Source organism: Parambassis ranga, chromosome 1, assembly GCF_900634625.1.
Source record: "Parambassis ranga chromosome 1, fParRan2.1, whole genome shotgun sequence".
NCBI classification, from domain to species: Eukaryota; Metazoa; Chordata; class Actinopteri; family Ambassidae; genus Parambassis; species Parambassis ranga.
In genome coordinates this window covers 2,762,719-2,789,874 of record NC_041022.1, presented here as the reverse complement: position 1 = coordinate 2,789,874, position 27,156 = coordinate 2,762,719, and the positions used below count along the sequence as shown (strand labels likewise).

Sequence of the window (27,156 nt, the reverse complement as noted above, 5' to 3'; positions counted from 1 at the left end):
TTTCAAAACAGTATAGTTTTTCAAATATTAAGCAGTTTCTGTGTCATTTTTAACATGGGAGTCTATGAGAGAGCCCTTCAACCAGGGTCATCTGCCAAATTTATCTCATACAAATGTCAAGCTTCAGACGTATAGGCTTAGCCTCCCTGTGTACGTCATCTTCCCCAGTTGTGTTGTTTTAGTATTGGTTGTGTAGTGTTAGCTGTGTTTTTGCCATCGTTCGTCGTTTTCCACACAGGTGTTGGTGTGTTTATAGATTTCAGTGCCAGTAACTCATGTCAAGGAGATCTGCTGAGGGGAGGATATTTTTAATATCTTGTATCATATCCTTTCATTGACTCACTTCTCCTGCAGTATGTTTATCACTTTCCCTCTTATGATGCTGATGAACATTGTGTCCAGAATCACAAGGGTTTCTTTTGGATAAATCTCATGTAATCTTATGATATATTGTTTAATGTTTAAATAAATAATGGTGACCAGAAATCTTACTCTGGTTTCCGTCTCTGAACACAGGTTGTGTTGGAAGAATTCTGGAAATAACCTGTGTCAGCAGCATGGCCTGCTGGACTTTGTGGAGACAGTCTGTCCATATGTCTTACTATGGAAATATATGTGATGTCCCTCCTATGATCTCATCCATGATATGTTACTGTGAAATATGATTATGCTTGTGCCTGCTCTAAGATGTGTGTGTGTATTCTGAGAAGCTGTGTCTGTTGGATAACAGAGGGTATAAGACCGCAGGCTGGTTGGAGGCTCATGTTTCCAGAACCTGGGCCTATAATGTTTGTAGCAGGTTAGTAGCTCTGCACTTGGTCAGCATACACGTGGCCGTGGTTGTCGTGGTGATAAGGCAGGTGATGGGGGTCTATGTAAGCTCCATCCTGGTCATTGTAGGCGTAGTTCCGCTCCCCGAGGTCATTGGTGGGAGCGTGGTCTCTGCCAGCCAGCAGATTGGTCCGTTTCAGAGCGCGGCCTTCTCCAAATGCACGGTACAGATACACCGCCATGATGAACAGCACCACCTGCAGAGAGGCGGAAACACTGTGTGATGGAGCTAGAGTAACATAAGGTTACCATCCAGACTCACTGTATGAGACAGCCTCTAGTGGACACTGGAGGAACTGCAGATTGTGTTGCTTGGTCTCAGCACCTACCTCAGTACCTCATCTACTAACAGATACAGAGCTGTGCTGATCTTCCTTCTTCTTCACCCTTAATTAAATGTTTATGTCATATAACCACAAACAGGCAGCCATGTTGATTCAAAACCATCCAATCAGAAGCAGACAGGAAGTGCTGACAGGTCTAAGTGATCTGCTGGTGACTCAGTGAAGACACCTAAAAATCCTCAGACTGTGACAAAGGCGTGTTTGCGCCCTCTGCAGGCAGTGCAGTGTTACTACCTGCAGTGACAGCAGGGCGACGTCCATGGCGATGATGGTCAGGGAGTTCTCCTGCAGCCAATCACTGAACGTCTGACTGCAGCCCTGAAAACCACAAACCCAGCAGCATCATGGGTAAAACATCACATCACACCAGCGATATGAAACACAGCAGTTTAAGAGCCGCCGGCGCCCCCTCAGGAGCGAGCTCGTGCCGCTCTGTGTGGCGGTCAGCGGTACCTGAGTGAAGGTGCCGTTCCCTTGGCCAATCAGAGTGAGGTTCAGCAGCTCGGAGCACCAGGAAGAGTTGACGCTGCGCTGAAACGAGTGAAAGCAGGAACACGGAAGCACGTCTGGACTCGTCAGGTTCAGGCTCTGGATGTAGGTGTTGCTCAGCCAATCAGCAGCACCGGTCCTGCCACAGCAGCCGCCCTGTGAGTCAGTCACAGTGTTGGTGTGTGTCTTAGTGTGTGTGTGTGTGTGTCAGTGTGTGTCCTCGGTGAGGAGCTGGGACTCACAGCCTGCTGCACGTTGTCCATCAGTCTGCTGTAGCGGCTGCCTTCATACTGACCGATGACCTGATCCACGGCTGCACTCAGGCTCTGTTCGATCTGCAAACACACACACACACCTGCAGGTCACACTGATGAACGCCTCACCCATCAATCAAAGCTGCAGCCAATCAGAATCATCCACAGCCCGGCCACTTGAGGGTGGACGCTCACCCTCTGTCTGTTTATGAGCAGCAGCAGTGTGATGAAGAGCTGACCCAGGACCAGGACGGCCAGGAAGCCAAGGTACTGAGGAGGAGGAGGAGGAGGAGGAAGAGGAGTCAGGTCAGTGTGTAAATGTTACAATAAATAATAGCACAGGTTACCAGCAGGGGGCAGCACTAAGAAACAAAACAGGATTTTATTTCTCAGTGTTCTTTCAAGAAACCCACCACACATCAGCCGAGGGACACACAGGTAAAAACACCTGACTGAGCCCTGGATGTGGTCGCAGCATTTTCCCACGTGACCTGAATGCAGCATCAGACGTTACACTGACTCACCGTCAGCAGCAGGAACCTGATCTCACAGGTCGCTGCCACACATCCAGCCACGCTGACCGCCACCACCACCGCACCGATCACCAGCAGGCCCACGGACACCACCTGCAGCTCCTCTGCACACACAGAGACACACACACACAGTGTCATTGAGCTATGCTAACAGTTCCCTCTTGTTTACAGTCTTTGTGCTAAGCTAGGCTAAAGCAGGGTCCTCTTTGTAAATGTTGGGCTGATCCTTTAAAGCTGCAGTCTTTACCGGAGGGGAGGGAGTTCAGGAAGCTTCCTCTGTCGAACAGGATCCAGATCGCACAGCCGGCCGCACTCAGACCCACAACCTACAGAGGTCAAAGGTCAACGACAAGGCTCTGAGCATCATCACTGTTCAGACTGTGCTTTACTGTTAAAGTGAACATCTGTTCCTGCTGTTGGCTTCAAAGAGGAAACTACTAAATAAACCAGCTGATATCAACAATTCAAAACAAATGAAAAGAAATAGAAAAACAATACATTGAAAATGTATCAGTGATGATCAGAAGGATTCTGACTGATTAATCCAGAGGAATCTTTTCTCGGACTTCCTGGATGAAAAAGTCCCCTGAGCTTATTGAAGGAAGTGAAGATGGACTCACCAGAAACACGGTGTTAAAGACTGCCAAGCAGAACTTCAGCAGCTCCACCTTCACCTCCACCTTCATCTCCACAGGCAGCAGACCACGGTCCGTTCAAGTCCCTCCGTCTGACCCTCAGAGGACCGACACTGCAAACACCTGCGATCAGAGTTCACTTCCTCATTGTCTGTAAACATTAAACTGGTCTAAGAGTCTCCAAGGAGACGCGGCACACAGTCTATCACATAAGGCCATGTTGTGGGAGAGGACCTGGACTCTCTGACAGAGGTGCGTCAGAGGAGGACGTGGTCCAAAATAAAGACTATACTGGACTGTCCCTGTCACCCGCTCCACACTGTGCTGACCAGCTACAGGAGCTCGTTCAGAAACTGAACTCTGAAGCGTAACAGTCACTCAGACACTGTACATTCATACTGGTTCATTCATGTCCTGCTCTTTACTATGTAAAGGTTTTTATACAGTAGTAAATATGTTTCTTCTTCTTTAGACACAACTCAGGGATTTAAATGCTATCTAGGTATTTAGATATGTATTATATATTTCTATTTCATATTTCAATTTATCTTTGATTTCTTTGTCTGTAACAAAAAAGAATTTCCCCTCCTAGATAAATAAAGGAATTTTGATTCTGATTCTGATTCTGATACTGATACTTGCAGCTATTTGACAATACCAACACAAAGCCACCAGAGGGCACTGATGAAGCCAAATAAAAAATAGAGAAAAAAATGGAATTGATTCTTTAAAAAGAAGAACAGACAAATGCACCAAAATCTTGTTCTTAGGAAACTCTCCCAGCAGTATTTATAGGACAGATGTGAATCAGACAACCCACATAAACTGTTTTAGAGTCTGCAGGCCATTTGAATTTGAATATAAAGAGAGCCGTGCCTCCATCAGTGGCTCATCGTCCCACTTAAACGTATCACCAGTGACCTAATGGTAAAAAACCTGAGCCCACTGGGACACATAAATATCCTGCAGGTGTTGTGTGAGCAGAGAGCAGCATGGGGGCAGGAAGTGGTTTTTCAGAGACAGACAAACTGATCTGAGCAGGAAGTGCAGCCTCGCTCTGACAGGAAACTGATTTTAACAGTCAACATACACCCACAGGTAGCTGCCTGCCAGCAAGTGGATACACCAGTGGATGCTGTCACACACCTTTTCACAGCATATAGTACACAACATTATTCTAATTTCAAGCTTTATTACGTTCATTCAATAACAAAGTGTTGACTCAAATGAGGCTTCCTTCCTTCGCCTGCATGCAGTCACACTTTGACCATGAGATCCTGAGCTCAAACATAATATAAGATAATAAAAAGCAGAACAGGAAGACAAGATGAAGTAGGGAAGTATCAAATGAAAATATTATGAACAGATGAAAATAGTGAGGTTTTTGTAAATAGGTGAACTTCTCTGTGTCATTTCATGAGGAAGCAAACAGCCAGTTGAGCTGTGCAGCAGAGCGACCACAGACGGAGCAGCATGTTGTTGCCGGATAACGTTTTTGCAAGACAGGAAACGAGAGAAGCAGAGAGATAGAAGCAGAGAGGACACGGAAAACTTGGTCTCTTTCGGTCCGTTAAGACAGTAGAACATCTGAGGAGCAGCAGCTGAAGGTATTTGATGTAAATATGGGCAGTGAGGAGAAAGATTCAGAGGCTGCAGCTCAGCCACCGCTGAAGGAGCCTGAATCACCAGAGAAGGAGAAGGAGAAGGATTCATCTGTGGAGCCTCCTCCAGGACAAGCATCTGAGACCACCGACCCCCTCAACACATACAAGTGGCACACCGGCTCCAAGGGGACGCTCAATGAGCTGAAAGAGGAAGGAGAAGCAGGACCAGCTTCTACCACGTCTACCATCGATAAGTTCCAGAAGGCCTCCAGCAACAAGTGGACCAAGATGCAAAACTGGCGCAAGGCCCTGAGCGAGGACCCCGGCGACAAAGCCTCATCCAGTGGGAAAGGTGGTGAGGGAGCCAAGCCCGAAAAAAGCAGCAGTGGAGGAACCAGAAAGAACCCGTTCAGGAGGGCCCTCTCCGAGCCCCCGGGGTCACTGTTTGCAGCCCTGTCCACGTCCTCGAGCTCTGCCGGCTCGGCTCAGATGGCCTCATCCTCAGCTGCTGCAGAGGCTTCGGGGGTGTCCTCCACCGACCCCTCACAGAGAGGCAGCGGAGGGACGCTGCTAAAAAAATACCTGAGGACTGTGTCCCAGAAGCTCAAGAGGCCCAAACTGCAGAGCCGGAGCAGCACACCATCATTACTACCAGGTAAGAATCAGACAGTACTGCTCCCATACCGAACCATAAAAACACTTAGTGTGTTCATGTAGGGAAATACTTTCTGTGTGCTGCAGCCTGAGGTGTGGCATGTGTGACTGATGATAAATACAGATTGTTTTTCATCAATAGTACTTCAGCATCCATCAGACGATCCCTGTCATGAAAACACACATTAAGAGAGAATTCTTCTTTCTCTGCATGAGAGGGCGCTGTTGTTTTTTTGTTATTTCTCAGCCCAATATATATTTTTTTATTTCTAGGATGCACAGCATGTTCATGTTTTTACCATATGGTAGATGAGCTAGCAAACTCAACCTCTTCCTCTAACAGCCAGGCCTTCAGGCCTCATGCCACCTGAGGCCTCTGTGTGTTGTGCGTGAGGAAGTAAAAGTGTGCCCAGAGCTGCTTAATTTGTAAAATTCGCCGAGCAGGGCGTGTTCCAGCAGCAGCAGGAAGAGTCATGAAATGCATCAAATATTGACATCGTATGGTACATACTGGACTGAGTGATGTTTCAACTAAAGAGCACCATTTTCAGAAGCAGATTATACACACTCTCTGGAGCTGTGCATGTGGTGGAGACAAATCAGAGGTTTCCACAACCAGGCAAATAAAGAATAAGGTGCAAATTTTCTATTTAAAACCATTGAAATAAGGAGAACGTCTGTTTATTACTTCCCTTAGTCCTGTTCCAGTACAAAAGACAGCACAGAAACCTCACACTGAAACCTTCTCAGGCCCAGCATGAAGCATCACTGAACGTGTCCCCCTTTCTATAATGTGATTTAAATTTGCTCATACTGTTAGCAAACAATGGATTTTATCCCACAAATATGGGAAATAAACACTAGCAGGACAGATAACAACAACATGCATATTTTCATATTGAAGCAAGAGGGGCTGGATCCAGTTAAACAGGCTCCGGTCCCAACACGGGACGGGAGGTATTTTTCAGTTCTGTGCTAGGCTAAAAACAATGGCTGGCTGGTCAGCTCCCCTGAACGTACTTCACCATCATTGTGTTACTGCACTGATCCGTCACTTCCTGTATCCATGTCACCTTAGCTTCTCCTGTTCTACAGCTACATGGCATCCATTTTTGATGAGCTGCAGATCAGGAGAACATTATTCTTGTTAGACACTAGCATTCATAAACCTCCTTTTTTGTGATGCTAAAGCTGTGTTAGCGGACAAGTAGCACAGTTTAATACCATCAGCGCATTGATTATCTGTCCATCAGCATGACTGACAAAAGGTCAGGATGAGCATAGTGTTGTTCCAAATAATGAAAATGGAAATTCATTACAGCAACATATCTGCCTAATCTAGCTGCTGCTTGTTGTGGTGGCACATACTCTGCACGGCTGCAGTTCTCAGTCCCTCTCCTTCCATCTCATAGCCAAGATGGTGACCAGTGGTGGTGAGAAGTGTGTGTAGTTTCACACCTTTTTTCTAAATGAGGTCAGCCGCTCATACAGCGCACTGCGTGTTGTCACGATGTTGTCGTCATGTACTTAAAAAAGAGAAGTACAAATATGAAAAAAGAAGATTTGACAAAGAGGATGTCTAAAGAGCGAGGATCATTCAGTCGCTACTTTCGGACCAAACTTGCACAGAATTATTGTGAAAGTTCAAAGTATCTGTAACGGAAAAACAACAAGCCAACACCTACTTTTACCTCAATTTACAAACCAGCTTCCTGCACTGCTGAGAGGAAACTCAAAGATAAACCAGAGACACTGTGACGTACATGTCTATAAAAACCTTTAGTCCTGGTCCAGCTGCACTAGTCTGGCCAGTCATCACAATGCTTTTTCTACTCTATACAACAAATCAGTCTGTGGGTTCAAGAGGGATTTCCAGGAGGCAGAATAAAATGCCTCTAGATGATAACATAAACGCATGTGATGTAGGCTGAGTGACCGTTTTTTAAAGAGACAAACCAGCATTGAAGAGAAGGGATTCTAGGCTCTTCACAAAGAGACGTTTTGCAGAGTGAATGGTTATGGCTGGTGCACAGAAGCACGTTTCCAAAGTGCCAAACTGATGCAGAATGAAGTCAATAATAAGTTAAATGGTACCTGTTGGTGTGTGATGTGTCACCGGACACAAAGGTCCGACTCTCTGTCTAATCACACCACAAACCTCAGCCCACCACAACTTCAAAGACAAATAACAAGCCAAAGTTTACAAGATAACGTCCGTAAACCTTCATCAAACAGGCACCATTTACACCACACACACACACACACACACACTGACATGTGCCAGACAGCATGGCTGCCCAGAGATGTTGGGTTAGATCAATAAGGAAACATAAAAACCATCATGGGGATTTCTAACACTTTTTGGACCTTCTCTACAAAAAACTGAGACATCACTGGATGTGCAGCTGCCCCAGTGTGTCATAAAACACAGAGATAGCATCAGTAACCATAGCAACATCACACATGGGTGTGGCCAAACGCTGTGGGAGATAAGTGTCATCATGCCATAATTACCAAAAATGACAAACAAACAGCACGTGCCTGCAATTATTCTGCTGCTCTATCTGTGCACCATTACAACCTGTCTGACGTGTGTGTGTTTTCATGTTGTGTGTTTGTGTTACATGGCAGATGTGGTTGAGGCTGAACCGACACCAGCTTCAGTCACTGAACTCCCAAGACTGCAATGGGCCCCACCTCAGGAGGTCCCCCTATGGGACATAAGCAACTGTATGCTCGAAGATGGACATATTCTCATTTCTCCAGAGGAGGAGGTACACACACACACACACAAACGCACAATCACAACATCTTATTTTTTTACATAACGTGCCACTGTGTCTGTCCTCCTTCAGCCTACAATGTGGACCCGAAACCGTGTCAGCAGCTGCTTGTCCAACCTCAGCATGCAGAACCTTGTAGATATCGACACAGGTCAACACACACACACACACACACACACACACACACACACACACGACGGACACTGACATCAGCACCATGTTTCTGCGCAGAGACACAGAGGAAATAGCTGAATGTTTGTTCGTCAGATGACAGTCAAATTGCTTCCTCTATGGGAAGATAGCATCTTGCCTGGGTGTTCTAGCCGTCCAATGAAAGCTTAGAAAGAGCAAGAGAGAGAGAGAGAGAGAGAGAAAGGAGAGAAGTTAGTGTCTTCATTCAGTTCAGACATTTTACTTAGAAGAAGTTGTGAAGCTAGAAGACACAGATCCGGCATTAGAGTACGTTAATGAAAAGAGGAGGGAGATGTTAAAGAAGCAGAGCTCCAAGTGACCAAGAACTGTGGCACAGCTCCAGACTAGATGATGGGATTTAGACGCTGGATTGTTTGTGGTGGGGCTCTGGGTAAGCAAAGACATCTTTGGCTAAAGGGTTAACTAATACAGGATACAACTCAGAGTAACTCATAGCACACACACACACACAGTGTCTAATGTTCGTGCTCTATAATGCATTCAGTGGGCTTCAGACATACATTAGTGGATTGTACACTGCATGCTATCAGCTCGCAGTAAAAACCCACATCCTGTGTGAGCTAATATGACAACATTTGGCAAGATAGCAAACTTGAAAAATGTTAGTATGAGAGCTATTGGTTGGGCACACATGAGTGCTGCTGATAGGATGACATTTTGGATATTTATAGTGCGGGACAAAGGTCAACAGATGCAGTTGTTAATAATGCGCCTGCCATGATACTTAGAGAACAAATACTCAGAAAACAGGAAGATTCAAAGTATTAACCACAAAACTTAAAAAAGGAAGAATACAGTCAGACTAAGACATTTTTATATGTTTCTAAACAAAGTGTGGATTTCATTTACAGAATGTAGCCCGGATCATGCGGGCCTTGCAGGTGGTCCACGACCAAAGAACCAAGATGGCGGCGTGAGGGTGAGCACCAGATACAATCCCTCTGTGCACCCTGTGTTCACATCCTGTTGATGTAAGACATAATTGCACTCACCATACTTTCCGTCTTCGCTGTCAGGCACTGATCAAGCGGCGTCTTGAGAACAAGGCCAAGAGGAACAGCAGCACCCAGCCCACCCCGATGGGACTGAACAAAGGAAGCAGGTAAAGTACATGTTAGGGTTAAACCTGGCAGTCCCTATGTACCGTAAGCACATCCACACTAGCTTCTCTGTTAGGATGCAGATACTCATCCAATCACATGAAGTATATTATTTAAAATGGTTCATGTCACGTTAGCCAGTCTACAAGGATGAAACATGAGGTGCTAAAAATGATGGTGAGATGGTGTTTGACGTCTCTTCTGACTTCTTCTTAAGGCACTATGGTTCTCGGGAGTCTGTGTCTATTCCCGTCAGTACAGTGGGGAGTTTGGATCTGAGCGCTGACACCAGTACTGTCATCAGGCCAGTCCACAGCTCCATACTGGGGGAAAAGTACTGCTTTGAGGTAAGCTTTGACCTGGCCATTGGAAGGAGCCAGAAATGTCCTGTTCCTGTAATGCTAATGCAGATTTGGGTCAATGTTCTGTAGGTGATAAACTCGGAGAACACCCACTGCTTTGGCTGTTCCTCAGCCGCCGAACGTGACCGCTGGATTGAAGACCTCAGACGGGCTGCCCAACCCAACAAGGTGTGTGAAACCCCATTATAAACCGCCTTCATTCTGACATCACAACACTAATGGAAACATCCATTTTCACAGGATAACATTGAGCGCACGGAAAACTCCCTGAGTCTGTGGGTTAATGAAGCCAAGGATCTGCCACCCAAACGGCGTTATTACTGTGAGCTTCACCTGGACGGCACCCTGTTTGCCCGCACCAGCAGTCGACCTGTTGGCAAGCCGTCTAACCGCTCCAGCCTGGCAGGGGACAGCTCTTCAATGTCTTCAGGAGGACAGGGGGCAAGCGGAGGTGCAGCCGGAGGGTGTCAACTCTTCTGGGGTGAATTCTTTGAGCTCGACAACCTTCCTTGCGTCTCCCAAATCAGCCTGCACCTCTTCCGCGAGGAAGACCCCAAGAAAAAGCGCCACTCCCGAGAAGAGTCCAGCCTGCACCCACTGGGCAGCGTCAACATACCTTTAGCTGATATTCGAGGGAGGACCTATCAGGAGAAGTGGTACCCCATCGCTCCGTACAAACCTTCAGGAACAGCAGGGAACAAAGAACTGCTAGGGGCGCAGGCCTCACTCCGAATCAAGGCCCGTTTCCAGAATCTGCAAGTGTTGCCGATGGAGAAATACAAAGAGTTTGCAGAGTATGTGACGGTGAATTATGTAGAAATGTGCAGAAACTTGGAGCCGCTTTTAAATGTGAAGGAAAAGGAGGAGCTGGCAGGAGCACTGGTCCACGTACTGCAGAGTATCGGCAAAGCTAAGGTGGAGAATGAGTCTAACTTTAAATGTTTAAATAAATGAAACAAATGAAATGAAACGCAAAGGAGTAACCACAGATGTCTTTTTACCTTAATGTGCTTCAGGAGTTCCTCATTGATTTAGGCAGTGCAGAGGTGGAGCGTCTCGGAGAGAAAGAAGCTCTGATCTTCAGAGAGAACACGCTGGCCACTAAAGCCATAGATGAGTACATGAAGCTAGTCGGCCAGAAGTACCTCATTGACACCCTAGGTAAGATGGTTCGGTGGTAAAGGTGACTTCCTGTAATAAGTGGTGCTTCACTGTACTGTTCTTTGATGCAGGCGACTTCATTAACCGTCTTTATTCCTCTGTGGAGAACTGTGAAGTCGACCCTCGTAAATGTCCTCCATCTGAACTGTCAAACAACCAGAAGCAGTTACGGGAAACCTGTGAAGAGGTGGTGCAGAAGATCATCGACATGCATGGGTGAGAGAACAGTAATATTCAGTGGTCAGTAATGCTTGATTAAATTCACAGAGCCGATGCTTGACATGTTTTTTTTGCTTTAAGACCCTTTCCTGAAGAGTTAAACAAGATCTTCTCCAGCTGGGTGGAACTGTGTGAAGACCAGGGCAGAGCAGAGATCGGCCAGCGTCTCATCTCTGCTTCCCTCTTCCTTCGTTTCTTGTGTCCAGCCATCCTGAGTCCTTCTCTTTTCGGTTTAACACAACCTTACCCTGAGCCAAACACCCTGCGTACGCTTACCTTAACAGCCAAAGTCATCCAGAATCTGGCCAACTTCACCCTGTGAGTTGCTTCTTAGGAAAGATACTTATTGATTATTTGTTGGAAAGGGCTTCATGTTTTGATGACATGTTTTGTTCTAATTCAGGTTTGGAGAGAAGGAGGAGTACATGCTCTTCATGAATGAATTACTGGAGCAGCACTGGGATGGAATGAGGGGCTTCCTGCAAACTGTGTCCAATCCAGACACTGAGATTACAATGACTTCCTTTGATGGCTATGTGGATTTGCCTCTGCGATTGGCCGTGCTTCACGGTCTGCTGGTGGATATAATCTATCAGAAGGATCAGGTAGGTTGGAAAGCAAGAGTCCAGTTGGAAAAGTGCAGCACAAAAGGGATTTCCAATGCTATTTGACCATCCTACAAGCATCAGTGTAGGTGTGTATGGCCCCAGTTTGAAGGTCTACATCCTGTTCTTGGTGAGGATGAATCCATAACAGCTGAATACTGTCTGACAGGTGTAGATGGAAAAATAAGTGCACCTCTTCTGACCACAGAAAAAGAGCTCATCTCAGAAATTCAAGTGTGCCCCCAAAGCTCCAACCAAAGCATGGACCACTGTTCATTTGTTGAACCAATGAACCCTAACATAGGTCCTCTGTCTTCCTCAGGACACAATTGACAAGCTGCATCCTCTGCCTTCAATACTGAACCAGATCACAGAGTCACTGGGACCAGAAGCACCGCGGATCATTATTAGCAGGTACTCCATCTTGTCTAAGGAACTTATTCTGCATCACCAAATCTGATGGAGTGTTGTGTACATGTGACTGAAGCAGCCTCTGTCCTGCAGCCAAACAGGACAAGCCAAGCCGGTGTACGTTCCTCCTAAAGACCTGGGCAAGTACAGTCCTCACCAGTCCTCACTCCAGCAGCTTCCTGTGGACAATAAAGGCCTTCGAGATGGGTATGATGGTTATATATGATATATATAGATATATATCCACCAGTCCTTCCACTCTAAATTCATATGTTTTGTTTTATTAACCAGGGAAGGCCGGACCCGCAGTCGGAGCATGAAAGAAAGGAAGCCAGTTGCCAGAACTCAGAGTGCTCCTCACAGGCGTCCAGGTCACTCGAAGCATGCCATGAAGAGGCAGACAAGCTCTGAAGCTTTGCCGACATCTGACCACGAACAAGAACAAGAACAAGAACCGAGTGGTGCCAACCAGCCACTGATCTCACCGCCAAAAACCGTGAGTACAAAGAACTGTGTGCGCCCGTGTTACTTTACATAACTTAAATCATGCCCACAGTCCTCCACCTTGTTTTTTTCAGAGTGCCAGCATCAAGCGTCCACCTGCACCTGTTCCCTGGATTAAAGTCAACCAGAGCAGAGAGTCAAGTGAGATTAAGACTGAGCAGGAGGAGTTCAGCCCACTGGACAGGGTATGTCAAACCTGCTTCCTGCTAAAAGTGACGTCCAGTTACTCTGGCTCTACACTGTAGTTTTACATCCACTTGTTATTTTCATGGCAGCATACGCAGGAGCTGTCGGAGCTCCGCCTGGGGATTGAGCAGGTGACGGAGCGAGAGCTCGACATGGCGAAGCGTCTGGAGGACTTTATCAACCAGACCCAGGACCAGAATGCAATGCTGCAGACTGAGGTGAACGAACTCCGGAATTTGCTGGCGATGCGAGAGGAGCAGCTGGCCAGCGCCACCTTTAGGTAGGAGTGTGGAGTCTAACAGCGATGCACACATAAAACAATGATGATGATTTGTTTAATTACTCGGGGCTGAGCTTCTTTCTGGTCTCCGTGTGTGTGTGTGTGTGTGTTGCAGGTTGGGTGTGATTGAGGAAGAAAGAGAAGAAGATGAGAGGAAGTTGAGTGTTGCCATGGCAGCAGCCGAGAGAATGAATGTCCTGGTAAGATACAGAACAAGGATTCATGCTTGTGCTTTTTTAAATTTCTATCTTATTAAGACATCATTCATTTTGCCAGAAGAAAACTGTAAAAAAATCTAAACTTCTAACACCTCGCCGTCTGTTTTCCGTGCCGTGCTCTCAGGAGGAACAGTTTGCCGGCCTGCTGAGGGACCTTCAGCAGCTGAGTGACGCCTACAGCAGCAGCCAAAACAACACACAGCATCCAGACAACAAGCCACATGTCAACAGCACCTGAAGCTGCAGCTTCACACTTTTGTATAAATTCACATACACAGAGTGCAGCTTGTGTGTAAACTGCAGTCTTCACTCATAATAAGATGTTTTTTTTTTAAATAAAATTTTAGATCAACCCTAAAAGAAGTGGCTGCATTCTGCTTCTGCTGCATCTCAGCTACAAAATGTGATTTGTAAAACTTAAATAAAAGTGTTTCTCAGAGTCTGTTTGATTCATTGTTAAGTGTAACACATCATCATTTCCACTTGTACTTACAAAATAGTCTATATCTGTATTTTTAATGCTTCACAAACAGCCAAAAATAAAGATTGACTAATGTAATGCTCTAAAGGCAGACTTTACTTAATTATTCACTAATTTTGTCCTTTTTTTATAATAATTTAAAGATCAATTTCTCTGTAAACACATCGATATGAGCTGTTTTTTTTATTTTTTTTAACTGTAGTTGTACACAAGGAAGTTTAACCAGGAAGCTGTTTTCTGATTGGATGAATCACCTGACAATCGTGTATTAATTCAACCAATCAGAACGCTCCTGGCTGGCACGCAGTTCTAACAAGACGGACTTCAGAGAGGAGAGCTGGGAGGAAACTGCGATTCTCAGAACCGAAGGTACCGTGACCGTCTGAATAAAGTATCATTCTTATGTCGTTCCGCTCGTTTCTAAAGATGTTTAAATATATTACATATACTATATAATGTTATAATTTGAAAGTGAGACTTCGTGTCGCGCTGCGCGTCTTATCGCCTCCTAAAAAAACTTTGTTTACATTTTAACAGAGGTTTTATCAGTGTCTCCATTTTGTTAATGAAAGGCGGGAACGTGTGAGACGTTAAGAACGCACTTTACTTGAGAAATAAATGTGAAACGCACCTCTCTCTCTTTCCTTCTTTGGTTTCGTTTTCAGCTCGTGTGCTTAGGTTTCGTTTCCCCCTCAGCTTCCCGTCCGATAATGGCCGCATCACCGGAGCCTCTGTCTCTGCTGGGTCTGGAAGAGGAGCTGACCTGCAGCATCTGTCTCAGTCCCTTCGACTGTCCGGTCAGCACTCCCTGCGGGCACAACTTCTGCCAAGAATGCCTCTTTGCCACCTGGAAGGACTCCTTCAGCTGTCCTCAGTGTCGCACCATATTCCCCACCAAACCGGAGCTGAAGAAGAACACGGTCCTCACCGCCGTGGTGGAGGCCCTCAACCTCAAGATCAGTGGCTGTGGAGCCCCCAGCCTGCTTGGAGAGAAGAAGAAGAAGAGCGTGATCCGCTGTGATACCTGCATGGAGGCTGAGGCGGCGCAGACCTGCCTCACCTGCATGGCCTCCTTCTGCGAGGAGCACCTGCGCCCACATCGGGAGAACCCCATCTATAGTCCCCACCAGCTGAGCGAGCCTGTTGGTGATCTTTTGGAGCGCATCTGCCCGGACCACCACAAGCTGATGGAGCACTTCTGCAGCCAGCATGCCCGTCTAATCTGCAGCCTGTGCCTCCAACAGACCCACAGAGGCTGCAGCTTCATGTCTCCTGAGGAGCAGAGGAACCAGAAGGAGGTGAGCCTGAAAACATCGTCCAGGCCCCACAATGGGCCATTCATGCATAAACAGAGATAACAAACACTTTTTATTTTAACCCCTGAATTAACTTGACCCTTCTTGTGTGTCTGTTTATAGTCCGAGCTGAGAGGACAGTTGGGTTTGCTGGAGGGGAAGATAACAAAGAATGAAGCTGTTGTATCTCAAATGATGGCTGTGCAGACCAAGCTAAAGGTAACAGAGCATCTTCAGTGACGTTCTCCTCTGTAAGTCCTTTTCTGTGTACCTGCCTTGTTTCTGATCTCATTCGGGATGCTCCTCCTGCAGGACTCAGCGACCAGCAGGAAGAACATGGTGGCGGCAGAGTACCAGCAGATTCGGGAGCTGTTGGCCCTGGAGGAGCGTGACGCTCTGAATTCTGTGGACCGAGAGGTGGAGACAGGTCAGGCCAAAATCAAGAATCTGGTGAAGAAGTTCACAAAGAATATTGAAGACATGAGTAAAGCCAAAGACGAAATCCGCAGCCTGCTGAGTCAGTCCCAAACCATGACCTTCCTACAGGTAAGACGATCCATGAGTTGTGTTATTTGCATTGTCCATTGTACATTTTTGCACCTAGAATGTTCCATCACATACAACTCCTCCAGGTATTCCTCCACTCTCTGAAGGCGAGTCTTCCAGCAGGACTGTGTTTCCTGTTTCAAACAGCTGATCAGAATCATTACAGTGAGGCTCAACTGCGACAAACTGGCTCAGTGTATGTGCTGACATTCACAACACAAACTGTGTTCACCTGGTGAGCAGGCTGCATGGTGGGAGTAGAAACATGACTCCCTTCAAGTCAATGAGACAGTTGTCTAAGGTACGACCTCGGTATTCCCCCGGAAGAGCTGGAAGAAGTGTCCGACAAGAGGGAAGTCTGGGCGTCCCTGCTTAGATTGCTGCCCCACAGATAAGCGGTTGAAGATGGATGGATGGATGGTGACAAGTTTATTAGTAAAGTCACTCATATGTGGAAGTCAGCAGGATAAATCTGCCTTTGTGATCTTGTGACCTGTCCAGACTGTCTCCCAGTGTCGTTAATTTAAGTGCATATCTTGAATCAGCTCCTGTGCTCCCTCCTCTCAGGCTGCACCTAAACTTCCTGAAGCTGTGAACTTTGACCCTTTCACCCCTCAAATCAACCTGGACTCCAAGAAGGTGAAGGCAGCGCAGGCTTTTGCAGCCACCCTGAAGGAGGATCTGACTGAGATCTTTAAGCAGCCTGTTGAAGCCAGACCTCCACTGCTGCGCAAACCAGGTGAGGATGCAAGCACAGTATGTTCACTGTTCACTTTAATGATGCAACAAGAACGTGTGTTGAAGCCTCTGGTGTTTAATTGTGTTGCAGAAATTAACACTGACATTGTTGCACCTGGTGAGTTGTTTCATGTGGGGATTGGTGGAAATGAGAATCCAATCAAATCATTCATTTGCTCAAATCAGTGCTGCGTTTGTGGTGATGGGAGATTTCAGTTCAAAGTCATATCAATCAATAAATGACACTGTGATACTTCTCAGCTGAACGACCCTCCTTTTCCCCCGGGTTTGGCTCTGAGAGTGTCCGCGGCAACCTGCCTGGTATGTTTATATGTCCCACACACAGTTTACATCAGCATTAGGTTCAAAGAATAACATGTTCTTTTACCTGCTGTCTCTGCAGAGCCACAGTGGTTTCAATGTAATCCTCGAGTCCCTCAGCCCGTCAACACAGGACCTCAACCCAAACCTCAGAAAAAAACTCAGAAAAGTAAGAAAACAGGTTATTTATTGTTTCATTAGTCAGCTTATGTCACATTTATTTGAAATGGGTGCAGCTTCCATAGAGCAGCATACCTCTGTGCACCACCCAGCATCATCTGAACCAAACAGTGATGACAGTCGTTGAGCCGTTTGTCCTGACAATCAAGTCTGACTGAATCACACCCACATGAAGCATGTCATCTGAAGATGATTAATGTCTGACATATGTCTATGTCTATTGTGGCGTGGTTCCCCTCGTTCCGAGGCCACAGGTGGGATCAATTTTCCCAACACACTCAGGCGCAGTCGTTCGTTGTGGTGATTCAAAATTTATTCACAAAACAATAAACAAAAATTGGGAAAAATGCAAATGTAAAACAAAGCGAGTATCAAAAAAAAATGATACTGATGTTTAGAAGCAATTAAATAACCCGTTAAGGACGCGGTTCTGACTCCGTCTCAGACCTTTAACACACGAGCCTACTCAGCTCTCAACTCCGCTGGAAAAAAAAAAGAAAAAACCCCTCCTCACTGGTGAAGTCTCACATATATAACCCTAGCCCCTCCTACTGGGCAAATGAAATAGAGTCTAAACAGGTGTGTGTGGGTGGAGAGAACACTCGTGACGGGACTTCCTCGTCACATTACCCCCCTCCTCACGGAGGTTGACGATGTACGGCAACCTGGACAAATAGTCGGCTACAACATTCGCCTTGCCTGCTCTATGTCGTATGACGAACTTGAACGGTTGCAAGGACAGATACCAACGGGTAAGCCGGCTGTTCTGATCCTTCATGGAATTTATCCAGGTAAGGGCACGATGATCAGTTTCTAGGTCAAACTCCCTCCCTAACAGGTAGTAACGCAAACTTTCCAACGCCCACTTGATTGCCAGGCCCTCTTTCTCTACCACTGAATACCTCGTCTCCCGTGGTGACAGCTTCCGGCTCAGGTACATCACTGGTCTTTCTTTACCTGGTTCTCCTTGAGTTAAAACTGCGCCCAGTCCTACTGCAGAAGCATCTACTTGGACGAGAAATCGTTCGTTAAAATCAGGACTTTTAAGAACAGGGTCAGAACATAAACAGATCTTCAGGGCACGAAAGGCTTCATCACACTGTTTCGTCCATTCTATTGGATTTTTCTGACCTTTTGTCGTTAGTGCGGTGAGTGGGGCTGCTATGGTAGCAAATTCTGGCACAAACCGTCTGTACCAACCTGCTAAACCTAGGAAAGAGCGAACCTCCTTCTTGGTTCTAGGTCGCGGACAGTTCATGATGGACTCTACCTTATCCACCTGTGGACGGATTTCTCCTCGTCCCAGCTGGTATCCTAGGTAGCGAGTTTCTTCCTTCGCCCACTCACACTTGCCAACATTCAAGGTCAGACCTGCTGCTCGGATCTTCTCCAAGACTCTCCTCAGATGTTGTAGGTGCTCTTCCCAACTATGGCTGGAGATCACTACATCATCCAAGTAGGCTGCACTGAACTCTTCACAGCCTTGTAGAACTTTGTCCATCAGTCTCTGAAAAGTTGCTGGCGCTCCGTGTAGGCCGAATGGCATCACTGTAAACTGATACAGGCCACTGGGTGTCTGAAAAGCCGTATAAGGTCTACAGGCTGGGTCAAGGGGTACCTGCCAATATCCTTTACACAAATCTAATGTGGTGATGTATTTGGCTGACCCAATTTTCTCTAACAGCTCATCTATTCTGGGCATAGGATATGCGTCAAACTCCGACATGGAATTTAGTTTTCTAAAATCAATACAGACCCGTAACGAACCACCTTTTTTCACAACTATGACTACAGGACTGCACCATTCTGATTTTGAGGGTTCGATTACCCCCAGCTTCAGCATGCTCTCGACTTCCTCCCGGAGCCTTCCTACTAGCTGTTGTGGTATCCGGTAAGGTCGTTGACGACACGGTAGCCCCCCCCTTAGGCGGATGACGTGCTCCATGAGCGTTGTCCTCCCCGGGTTGCCTGAAAACAGTGTCGGTACTGCCTGAAACACCTGTAAGATGTCGGACACTTGGGACTCTGTGAGGTGTTCAAGTGCCAGATCATTCGTTGTTGTCGTTTCTTCTTCCTCCGTCTCTGCTTCCTCCCATAGATCAGGTGTTCCTACCGCCAAAGCAACCGGCTTTGATGCGACCAATGGCGTCTTCCACTCCTTCAGTAAGTTGATGTGATAGACCTGTCTTTTCCTCTTCCGATCAGGATGGTGGACCTCATAGGTGACCGGACTCATCCTGCGTGTCACCTCGAAAGGACCTTGCCATTTGGTCAGCATCTTGCTGGTGGAAGAGGGAAGCAGAATAAGTACCTTTTGGCCAGGTTGAAGCTCACGCTGCCGTGCCTGCTGGTCATACCAGGTCTTCTGGGCTCTCTGGGCTTGCTGTAAGTTCATTTCAGCCTGGTCTCGGTATTTTGCCAAGCGCTCTCGCATCTCTAAAACAAAGTGCACCACACTCCCTTCTTTCCCTTTGCCATTTTCCGTAGGACTTTCCCAGGTCTTCCGCAGAAGATCGAGCGGGCCCTGCACCTCCCAGCCATAAAGCAACTCAAAGGGAGAGAATCCTGTGGATGCCTGGGGAACCTCTCTGTAAGCGAACAACAGGAAAGGTAACCACCGATGCCAATCCCTCCCTGTATCATCCACAAATTTCTGCAACATCCTTTTTAACGTTTGATTAAACCTCTCAACCAGCCCATCAGTCTGCGGGTGATAGGGAGTGGTTTTGAGTGCTGTCACTCCCAGTTCTCTGTGGAAAAGCCGCATCAGCTTTGAGGTAAAATTAGTCCCTTGATCCGTTAAAACCTCATCCGGTATGCCCACCCTAGAAAAGAGTTGGATCAAGCACTGCAGGACTGCCGGTGCAGTGATGGTGCGCAGAGGAAAAGCCTCTGGAAAACGGGTAGCATAATCACACACTACTAAAATGTACTGGTGTCCCAGACTGCTCTTTGGTAATGGACCTACAATGTCCATTGCTACTCTTCTGAACGGTGTGGTTATAATGGGAAGTGGTTGCAGAAGGGCTCTATCTCTCTTGCGAGTTGGAGCAGTTTTCTGACAGGTGTGACATGTTGCGCAATATGTCTGAATGTCAGTGTACATGTTAGGCCAAAAAAAACGTGAACTCACTCTCATGTAGGTTTTGTGACGCCCAAGATGTCCTGCCCATGGCACGGTGTGTGCGATGTGCATGATGAGTGGTCTACACTTCTCCGGAATCACTAAACGTTTTCCTCCTTCACCCACAGTGTATAAAATGTCATTGTCTACGATAAAATACTCCTTTCCCCCCTGAATTGCAACCGATTCGTTAATCACCTTTGCAAACAGTTCCTGAAGCGATTTATCGTGCTTTTGTAGCTCCGCCATATTTTCGGGGACTTCCCATATTTTATCGGTAGCTAACCCCTTAGCCTCACGCTCCGTTAGCTTTAGTTTTTTTTCAAAGCGCCGCTGCCTTTTGGACTTTCTCGGTCCTTTGGTGCCACCCTCGCACAGACTACCATCCAAGTCTGGCAGCGGTTGAACACCAGTTTTAGCTTGAGCTCTGGTAACCACCGGACATGAATCACCACGTTTCACATTCTCCCCCCCTTCACATTCTCCCTGCTGCAACAATTCAAAAAGTAATGGAAAGTCTGTACCGAGAAGAATGTCCACAGGTAACCTTTCTACAACCCCAACCGTTAAAAGATAAGGCTGGTCCTCAATGGTGACAGTTACTTCGGCATTTGGATAACCATGACTGTCCCCATGAACACACACAATGTCTGTTTTACATCTATAGTCCATGTTGCCGACTGGCACAATGCATTTCTTCACTAGCGAAGTGAAGCTGCCTGAATCCAATAAAGCAGTCACTTGCTGACCATTCACAGTCACAGTTCTATAAGTCTTAATGCTCTTTTTGTCCTTCATCCGCTCTTCTTCCTCCTTGCGAGGAGCATAGCAAAATCCCATCATTTTGGTTTTGCGGATTGGACACACTGAAGCCTTATGACCTGATTGCTGACAATAAAAACAAATCAACGGCTTACCCGAGTTCGGTAGAGTTCTGCTGGTAGAGGAAGTACCTAGACGCTGCGCCTCACCGGGTTCCCTCATCGGCTGAGCCGGTGCCGTATGGACCGCTGGTCGATATGCGCTGCTGCTGGGACGAGCTGGTGGTCGAGCATTCATGTACTGGAGCGCTAGTCTGGCTCCAGTCAACCCATCTCTCGGCTCGTGCTCCTTCACCCACGTCCGCACATCCGGAGGTAGGACGCGGAGAAGCTGCTCCAAGATGAAAATCTCCCCGATTCCTTCCTTCGAATGCTGCTCCGGACGGATCCAGCGTCGGTAGAGCCCCCTCAGGCGGTGATATGTCTCCGTAGGCGATTCTCCGACTGGAACTGAACCTCTCCGAAACTGCTGTCGGTAAGTCTCAGGTGAAATGTCAAATTTCGCCAGTAAGGCTTCTTTTAAGTCCACATAAAGATGTGCTCTGTCCTCATCCATTGCTGAGTAAGCCTCCAATGCCTTCCCAGAGAGCAAAGGAATGAGTCTGCAGGCCCATTCTGACTCTGGCCATTTCCATGTCTTAGCTATCCGCTCAAAACGCAGCAAATAGTTCTCAATGTCCTCTCCCATCTGATAAGGAGGTATTTTTGGGTCAGAATAAGGTCTCCAGTCTGTGGGTGGCTGGTTAAAGCCCATCTGGTTTGGTTGGCTACTACCAGCTGAAGGAGGTGGCGACCAACCTGAGGTGTTCATTTCCCTGCGCTGACGTGCTGGGGTAGGCAATCCCAGCCTCGGGCTGTCGGCTGTCCTTGTACTCGGAGTGACGCCCTCTGTGCCTTGGATTGGCTGCTCTGTCGGCTGGAGTGACTCCCTCAAGCTGCGAAGTTCCTGTAGCAGGCTGTCCTCTCTCCGCTGTTGTGCCAATAAAAAGTCTCTCATCATCACCATAAGCTCTCCTCCAGGTGCACCCGACGAGACAGGGCCAAGTCGGAGATGGGTCTCTTCCTCCTCCGCTGAGGAAGTGGACGCAGACAACACTGTCTCCCATGCTGCTTCGGCCTGATCAGCAGCCGCCTCCATCTCGGTCTGCCGTGCCCGTGTCTGAGAACGCAGCCCACTCCGCTGTCTTGGCAGGTGCTTTGTCTTCCTACGACTGGCCATCCCACTCCTGACACCATATGTGGCGTGGTTCCCCTCGTTCCGAGGCCACAGGTGGGATCAATTTTCCCAACACACTCAGGCGCAGTCGTTCGTTGTGGTGATTCAAAATTTATTCACAAAACAATAAACAAAAATTGGGAAAAATGCAAATGTAAAACAAAGCGAGTATCAAAAAAAAATGATACTGATGTTTAGAAGCAATTAAATAACCCGTTAAGGACGCGGTTCTGACTCCGTCTCAGACCTTTAACACACGAGCCTACTCAGCTCTCAACTCCGCTGGAAAAAAAAAAGAAAAAACCCCTCCTCACTGGTGAAGTCTCACATATATAACCCTAGCCCCTCCTACTGGGCAAATGAAATAGAGTCTAAACAGGTGTGTGTGGGTGGAGAGAACACTCGTGACGGGACTTCCTCGTCACATCTATGTCTTCAGAAACCCCTAAAAAGCCTGTCCAGTTGCCTGATGAAAGCCTGGCGAATGATGCTCTGAACCACTCCAGGGAATCCTTGTATGAGTTTGGAGTCCAGCTTCCTCCAACTCGACCAAAATGCAGTCCAGGTAGGCTGATTGAAGTGACTCTGAAAGGTTTATTGTTATTATCATTATGTGGCACTCGAGGTTTATGAACACAGACAGCTAACAAGCCATAAACATTCAAATGCTCGAGTGGAGCCAGAAGGGATCAATAATGGCTCTATAGCAGAAATCCACTCATTTGCAGCCGGTCACATCACCAGAGAACTAACTTCAGACAAATATGAACTTGTGCAAGTCAAGTAAGTCTCAATTTGCAGTAAATATAGTAAAATGTTTAGGTTTTGGTAAATTTGCTATACACAACATGCCTGCCTCTTGTAATCTCAAACATGATAATTCTACAGCAGGGTGAATTTCTAAGCAGCTCACCAGGTCTTCAACAGGTCCGCAGCACACTCCGTCTTGGAGTCCAGGTTGATTGGAGGGGTTGAAAGGTCACATGTTATGGTTTAGAAACGTTTATTGAAGCCTGTGAGAGAAATATAGAGGTTGGTTGGCAGTCTTGGTGCTGCCAACCAACGTAGGGACACAAGTGACAGCAGGGAAAGGCACAGCCGATCACATGATCATATGTGTTACCGTAGGACCAGGGCCCCTGATATATCGAGGGCTTTGGGTAGCACCAACAACAAGTAGAAAAGAATGGAATTTAACCCTTCCTGCGCCCAATGAGAATCTGTTTTTTTTTTTTTTGGAGGGGATCAAAACATTGGAGGGGACAATTTAGTAATCACTGGACATTAGTGGGGACGCGTCACCTCCATCCATGCTAGAACTACGCCCTAAACGATGAGAGAAATAAACATATCTTGGTAAAGGAGGTGTCAGGTCAGACCCTGGGCTCAGACAGGGAGAGCACACACAAAAGAGGTTTGTCTCTACATGCTGAAGGCTACTCTGAGCCTCGGCCCTCTCTGTGCTCACTCAGGTCACATCACCCAGCACCACAGATTCAGTTCTTTCCTTTGAGTTTATGACAAGTGACTCTTTCTGTCTTCTCTTCTAGAACCTGTGGACATGAGCCCAAACATAACATCTGCTGAAAAGAGAACTGAACTTCTGAAGTGTAAGTGCAGCAGGTGTCCTCGTCTCACACAGTAACAGCAGCTGTGGTTGTTGTTTTAATGGCCCCCCTGTCCCCTGTCCCCTATCTCCTGTCCCCTGCAGATGGAACCGTGCTTACTCTGGATCCAAGAACGGCCCATAAGCGCATCTCACTGAGTGAGGGCTTTACCAAGGCGTCTGTGTCCGATGAGCACGCAAACTACCCCGACTGCCCCCAGCGCTTCACCGTCTGCTCCCAGGTGCTCACCACCAAAGGGTTCTCCAGGGGGCGCCACTACTGGGAGGTCCGAATGAGCAGCAACAACTTCATCGGGATCGGCTTGGCGTACGGCAGCATCGACCGCAAAGGTCCCGCCAGCCGGCTGGGCCGCAACGCCCAGTCCTGGTGCATCGAGTGGTTCAATGTGAAGCTGTCGGCGTGGCACAACAGCAGCGAGAAAGTCCTGGTCAATCCCAACCCGAAGCGTGTGGGCGTGCTGCTGGACTGTGAGGAGGGCATGGCGACGTTCTACAACGTGGCTGACAGAGCGTACCCCTTCCACTCCTTTGTGTTCCCGTTCGCTGAAGCCGTCTATCCAGCCTTCTGGATTTTCTCCAGTGGTTCGTCCATCAGTTTGTGCAAGCTGCAGGCGTGAGGGGCGGAGCAGCACGGAGGCTCTTTGTTAGCTAAGAAAACACAATGGGTGGGTGGGGATGAATGATTATATCTGAGGTATTAGTGCATCTATAAATCAAGAAAAAGAAGGAACAGGTGGTGGTTATTCGGTCCAGTCTGCAGATATGTGCAGACGGACGAGTTAAGGATGGATGTCAGGAGTTAACGGCGAATCGACTGCCATTAGTTCTTGTTGGTAGCTTTGCTAGCTGTAAGGAACAGCAGCTGAAAGTAAAGCCTCTCCAAACACCGGGGTGAATTCTGAGTGGCTGTGATACGCTGCAGTCACTCAGCGATGAGCATTAAAGACAAATGTAGTTTTTAAAGCTTATCGATAAAAAAAAAAATGTGTTTGGTGGGGAAAAAATAAAACAAATCCAAGGACCAGTGTGGAGGGTTTAGGCCTTCTGTTTATCATTTACTAGTGTAAAATCACCTGTAAGTAAACATGACTCAGCAGTAGCACAACAAAGAGTTAATATAATATTTGCATGTCTTACACGGAAGCCATTATTTCCTGGCTTTGTGTCACATGGGGGTTCTCTGTGCTCCATCCATTTAACGGGTCCAGTGGAAATAAACATGCACCTCTAACAATCACTCTGATAGATCATTGGTATCAGATCTGAATTATTGGGATGCTAAATACGGATGCTAGCTGTGTAAATATCGTACTTTTGTGTAAGATGGTTATAAATATATAATCCAGTTGCAGTTGGAGTTGGTGGAAGAATCACCACTAGAGTCACTGAATTCTACACACTGCTCCTTTAAGGGTTAAAATAAGCATGCAGAAGCACAGAATGTGTTAGCTGGGAGTGGTACAGCTGGGTTTGTTTTGTACTGCTTTCATTGTTCGTGTGTGTTATACAGAACACACTGTGCACGTACTGTGTCCCGTGCAGATTATCTGTTCTACAGGTCTGCAGGTTAAAACCTGGGTGTGGCTGTTAAAGGTATACGGGGCTGGTTGGTGCGACATAATGAGTCATTTCTGCTGAGTTTAAAGAACCTCCTGGTGTTAGAGAGACACTGTTATCAGGATACATTAGTAACATTTAGAATATCGCTGTCACTTATTTGACGATACTGGAAAATCCGCATTCTGCGTACCGAAGTAATTCTGATAAAAGTCGCAGTACTGAGTCAGGAATGGAGACTCGATGGTTGTACCAACCAGCCCTGAGTGACTTCAAGCCCTCTGCTGATGGAAACAGACGTCACATAGACGCTGTCTTTATCATTTTGTTTCTCTGACCTTTGCTGCACAGAGGTCAGACTCGGCCTTGGTTCTCCTCGGTCTGGTTTCAACCAAGGACGTCGTGCCACATAGAAATAAAATGTTTTATCTATGGTGTGCACGTTAGTCCGACTGACCAGCCTGCTGGAAGCTCTGCTGGCCTTTGTGAGATAAAGTCTGAGCCCAGCCTGGGAGACGTGACAACAACACTGCAGTCCAGCAGGTCTCCCAGTTAGAGCCTGACTGATATCGGATATCTGGGAATATCAATATTGATACGTTGGTCGACATTCTGTACATACATTTGTGCTCCAATGTAGCGACATGTCAGCCGGGCTCCAGCTAGAGTTGTTGATGCGGACGAGTGTTACCAACGCTAAACCACGGATCGACTAAAAGATCCGTCTTTACTGTACGTCAGAATCAAAGTCGGCTAACTCAGTTAGCCTTCGTGCTAACGCTGAAGCCCAGAGTGACCTACAGAGTTCAGATATGGCGCCTTATTTCACGCCAGTATTTCTGCACCTGGTCTTAATGTATAAAGTGGACTCTGTCGTTACAATGGGGACTTTGGATTTGGGATGTTAGGGGTTTTTTTACTGCGTTGATTATATCTTCCACCATCCTACATCAACCAGAGCTTCCTGCTTCTCTCTGTTTACTTCAGTTGATTTGTTCTGTGAGCAACTAAACAATAAATCATTGTTCTTTGTGTCAGAGGTTACGTTTCTGCTGTACACTGTTCTGTGCTGTCTGTGTAACAGGTGAATGCTAAGTGCATGGAGTCCCACATGCTCTCACTGGATTGCTGTATCATTGCATCTTAATCAACAATGATTAAAATGATTATCAGTAAAAAGTCTCTGTCTGATATTGATCTTTTTTTAAAGAAGCTACAGCTCATAAAAATGTTCTTCATCCATCTTATCTGTATATAATACTAGCGTTAGCATGCTAGCTTTAACTTAGCTACTAAGCTCACAATGAAAAGCTACTACTACAATCAGAGTGTATTTTAGCGGTGTCAACATTAGCATGTATGCTGCCAGCTAGCTGTAACTTAGCAACATGCCATTGACATTGCTGTGTGTCATTAGCTGATATTAACAACAAGCTAAATGTAACAATGAACCCAAAGCATCAATTTATCCATTTAGCCTGTGTTTTGGTAGCGGCTAGCTGTAAGCTACATCGGTCTTGCCTCATATTGTTAGTGGATAATTTCCAAACAACAACAAACCACACAACTAACCAAATAGCAGGAATATGAATGCTAGTTTAGTGACAACAAATGCAAACTAACCCAAGCTAGCTGTATGCTACACACTGAAATTGTTAATGGGTGATTTTCGACAAACAAGACAACTTACCAAATAGAAGTTCAATCGCAGGGAGCTTAGCTTAGCTAAGCTTAGCTGAGCTTAGCCAGCTAGCTGTAACTTAGCTACACTGCATAGGTGTTGTTGATATTGTTCAATCCAACTAGCGTGCTAATAATACTCAGGTGCATTGTATAATGACACACAGGTGTGTCACAGAGGATG

General features: G+C 46.7%; 2 protein-coding genes and 1 long non-coding RNA gene across 6 annotated transcripts; 2 read left to right on the top strand and 1 right to left on the bottom strand.

The window, feature by feature from the left end:
- Positions 1 to 2,729: 2,729 nt before the first annotated feature.
- On the bottom strand, positions 2,730 to 14,610 carry LOC114432114 (uncharacterized). Its single transcript, XR_003670224.1, has 3 exons — positions 14,499 to 14,610; positions 3,072 to 3,209; positions 2,730 to 2,777 (listed from the first exon to the last, which is right to left on the bottom strand). It is a non-coding gene; the product is annotated as an uncharacterized LOC114432114 (long non-coding RNA).
- rasal3 (RAS protein activator like 3) lies at positions 4,493 to 13,797 on the top strand. Of its 2 annotated transcripts, XM_028399840.1 has the most exons (19): positions 4,493 to 5,345; positions 7,976 to 8,118; positions 8,200 to 8,278; positions 9,192 to 9,259; positions 9,357 to 9,442; positions 9,658 to 9,787; positions 9,872 to 9,970; positions 10,043 to 10,717; positions 10,819 to 10,963; positions 11,035 to 11,179; positions 11,264 to 11,500; positions 11,586 to 11,787; positions 12,110 to 12,201; positions 12,292 to 12,405; positions 12,490 to 12,694; positions 12,777 to 12,887; positions 12,978 to 13,168; positions 13,284 to 13,368; positions 13,511 to 13,797. In XM_028399840.1, exons 1-19 carry the CDS (start codon positions 4,709 to 4,711, stop codon positions 13,622 to 13,624), a joined length of 3,558 nt encoding a protein of 1,185 aa, XP_028255641.1. In that variant the 5' UTR covers positions 4,493 to 4,708; the 3' UTR covers positions 13,625 to 13,797. The 2 variants fall into 2 exon arrangements, with proteins under 2 accessions (XP_028255641.1, XP_028255650.1); XM_028399849.1 differs by lacking the exons at positions 4,493 to 5,345; positions 7,976 to 8,118; positions 8,200 to 8,278 and adding an exon at positions 8,342 to 8,710 and having other exon boundaries at positions 13,511 to 13,795.
- LOC114432082 (E3 ubiquitin/ISG15 ligase TRIM25-like) lies at positions 14,158 to 26,332 on the top strand. Of its 3 annotated transcripts, XM_028399863.1 has the most exons (11): positions 14,158 to 14,236; positions 14,564 to 15,165; positions 15,286 to 15,381; positions 15,475 to 15,708; positions 16,276 to 16,447; positions 16,538 to 16,564; positions 16,708 to 16,767; positions 16,850 to 16,936; positions 22,548 to 22,673; positions 23,659 to 23,718; positions 23,820 to 26,332. In XM_028399863.1, exons 2-11 carry the CDS (start codon positions 14,578 to 14,580, stop codon positions 24,350 to 24,352), a joined length of 1,983 nt encoding a protein of 660 aa, XP_028255664.1. In that variant the 5' UTR covers positions 14,158 to 14,236; positions 14,564 to 14,577; the 3' UTR covers positions 24,353 to 26,332. The 3 variants fall into 3 exon arrangements, with proteins under 3 accessions (XP_028255664.1, XP_028255671.1, XP_028255680.1); XM_028399870.1 differs by lacking the exons at positions 14,158 to 14,236; positions 16,538 to 16,564 and having other exon boundaries at positions 14,552 to 15,165; XM_028399879.1 differs by lacking the exons at positions 14,158 to 14,236; positions 22,548 to 22,673 and having other exon boundaries at positions 14,552 to 15,165.
- The last annotated feature ends 824 nt before the right edge of the window (positions 26,333 to 27,156 follow it).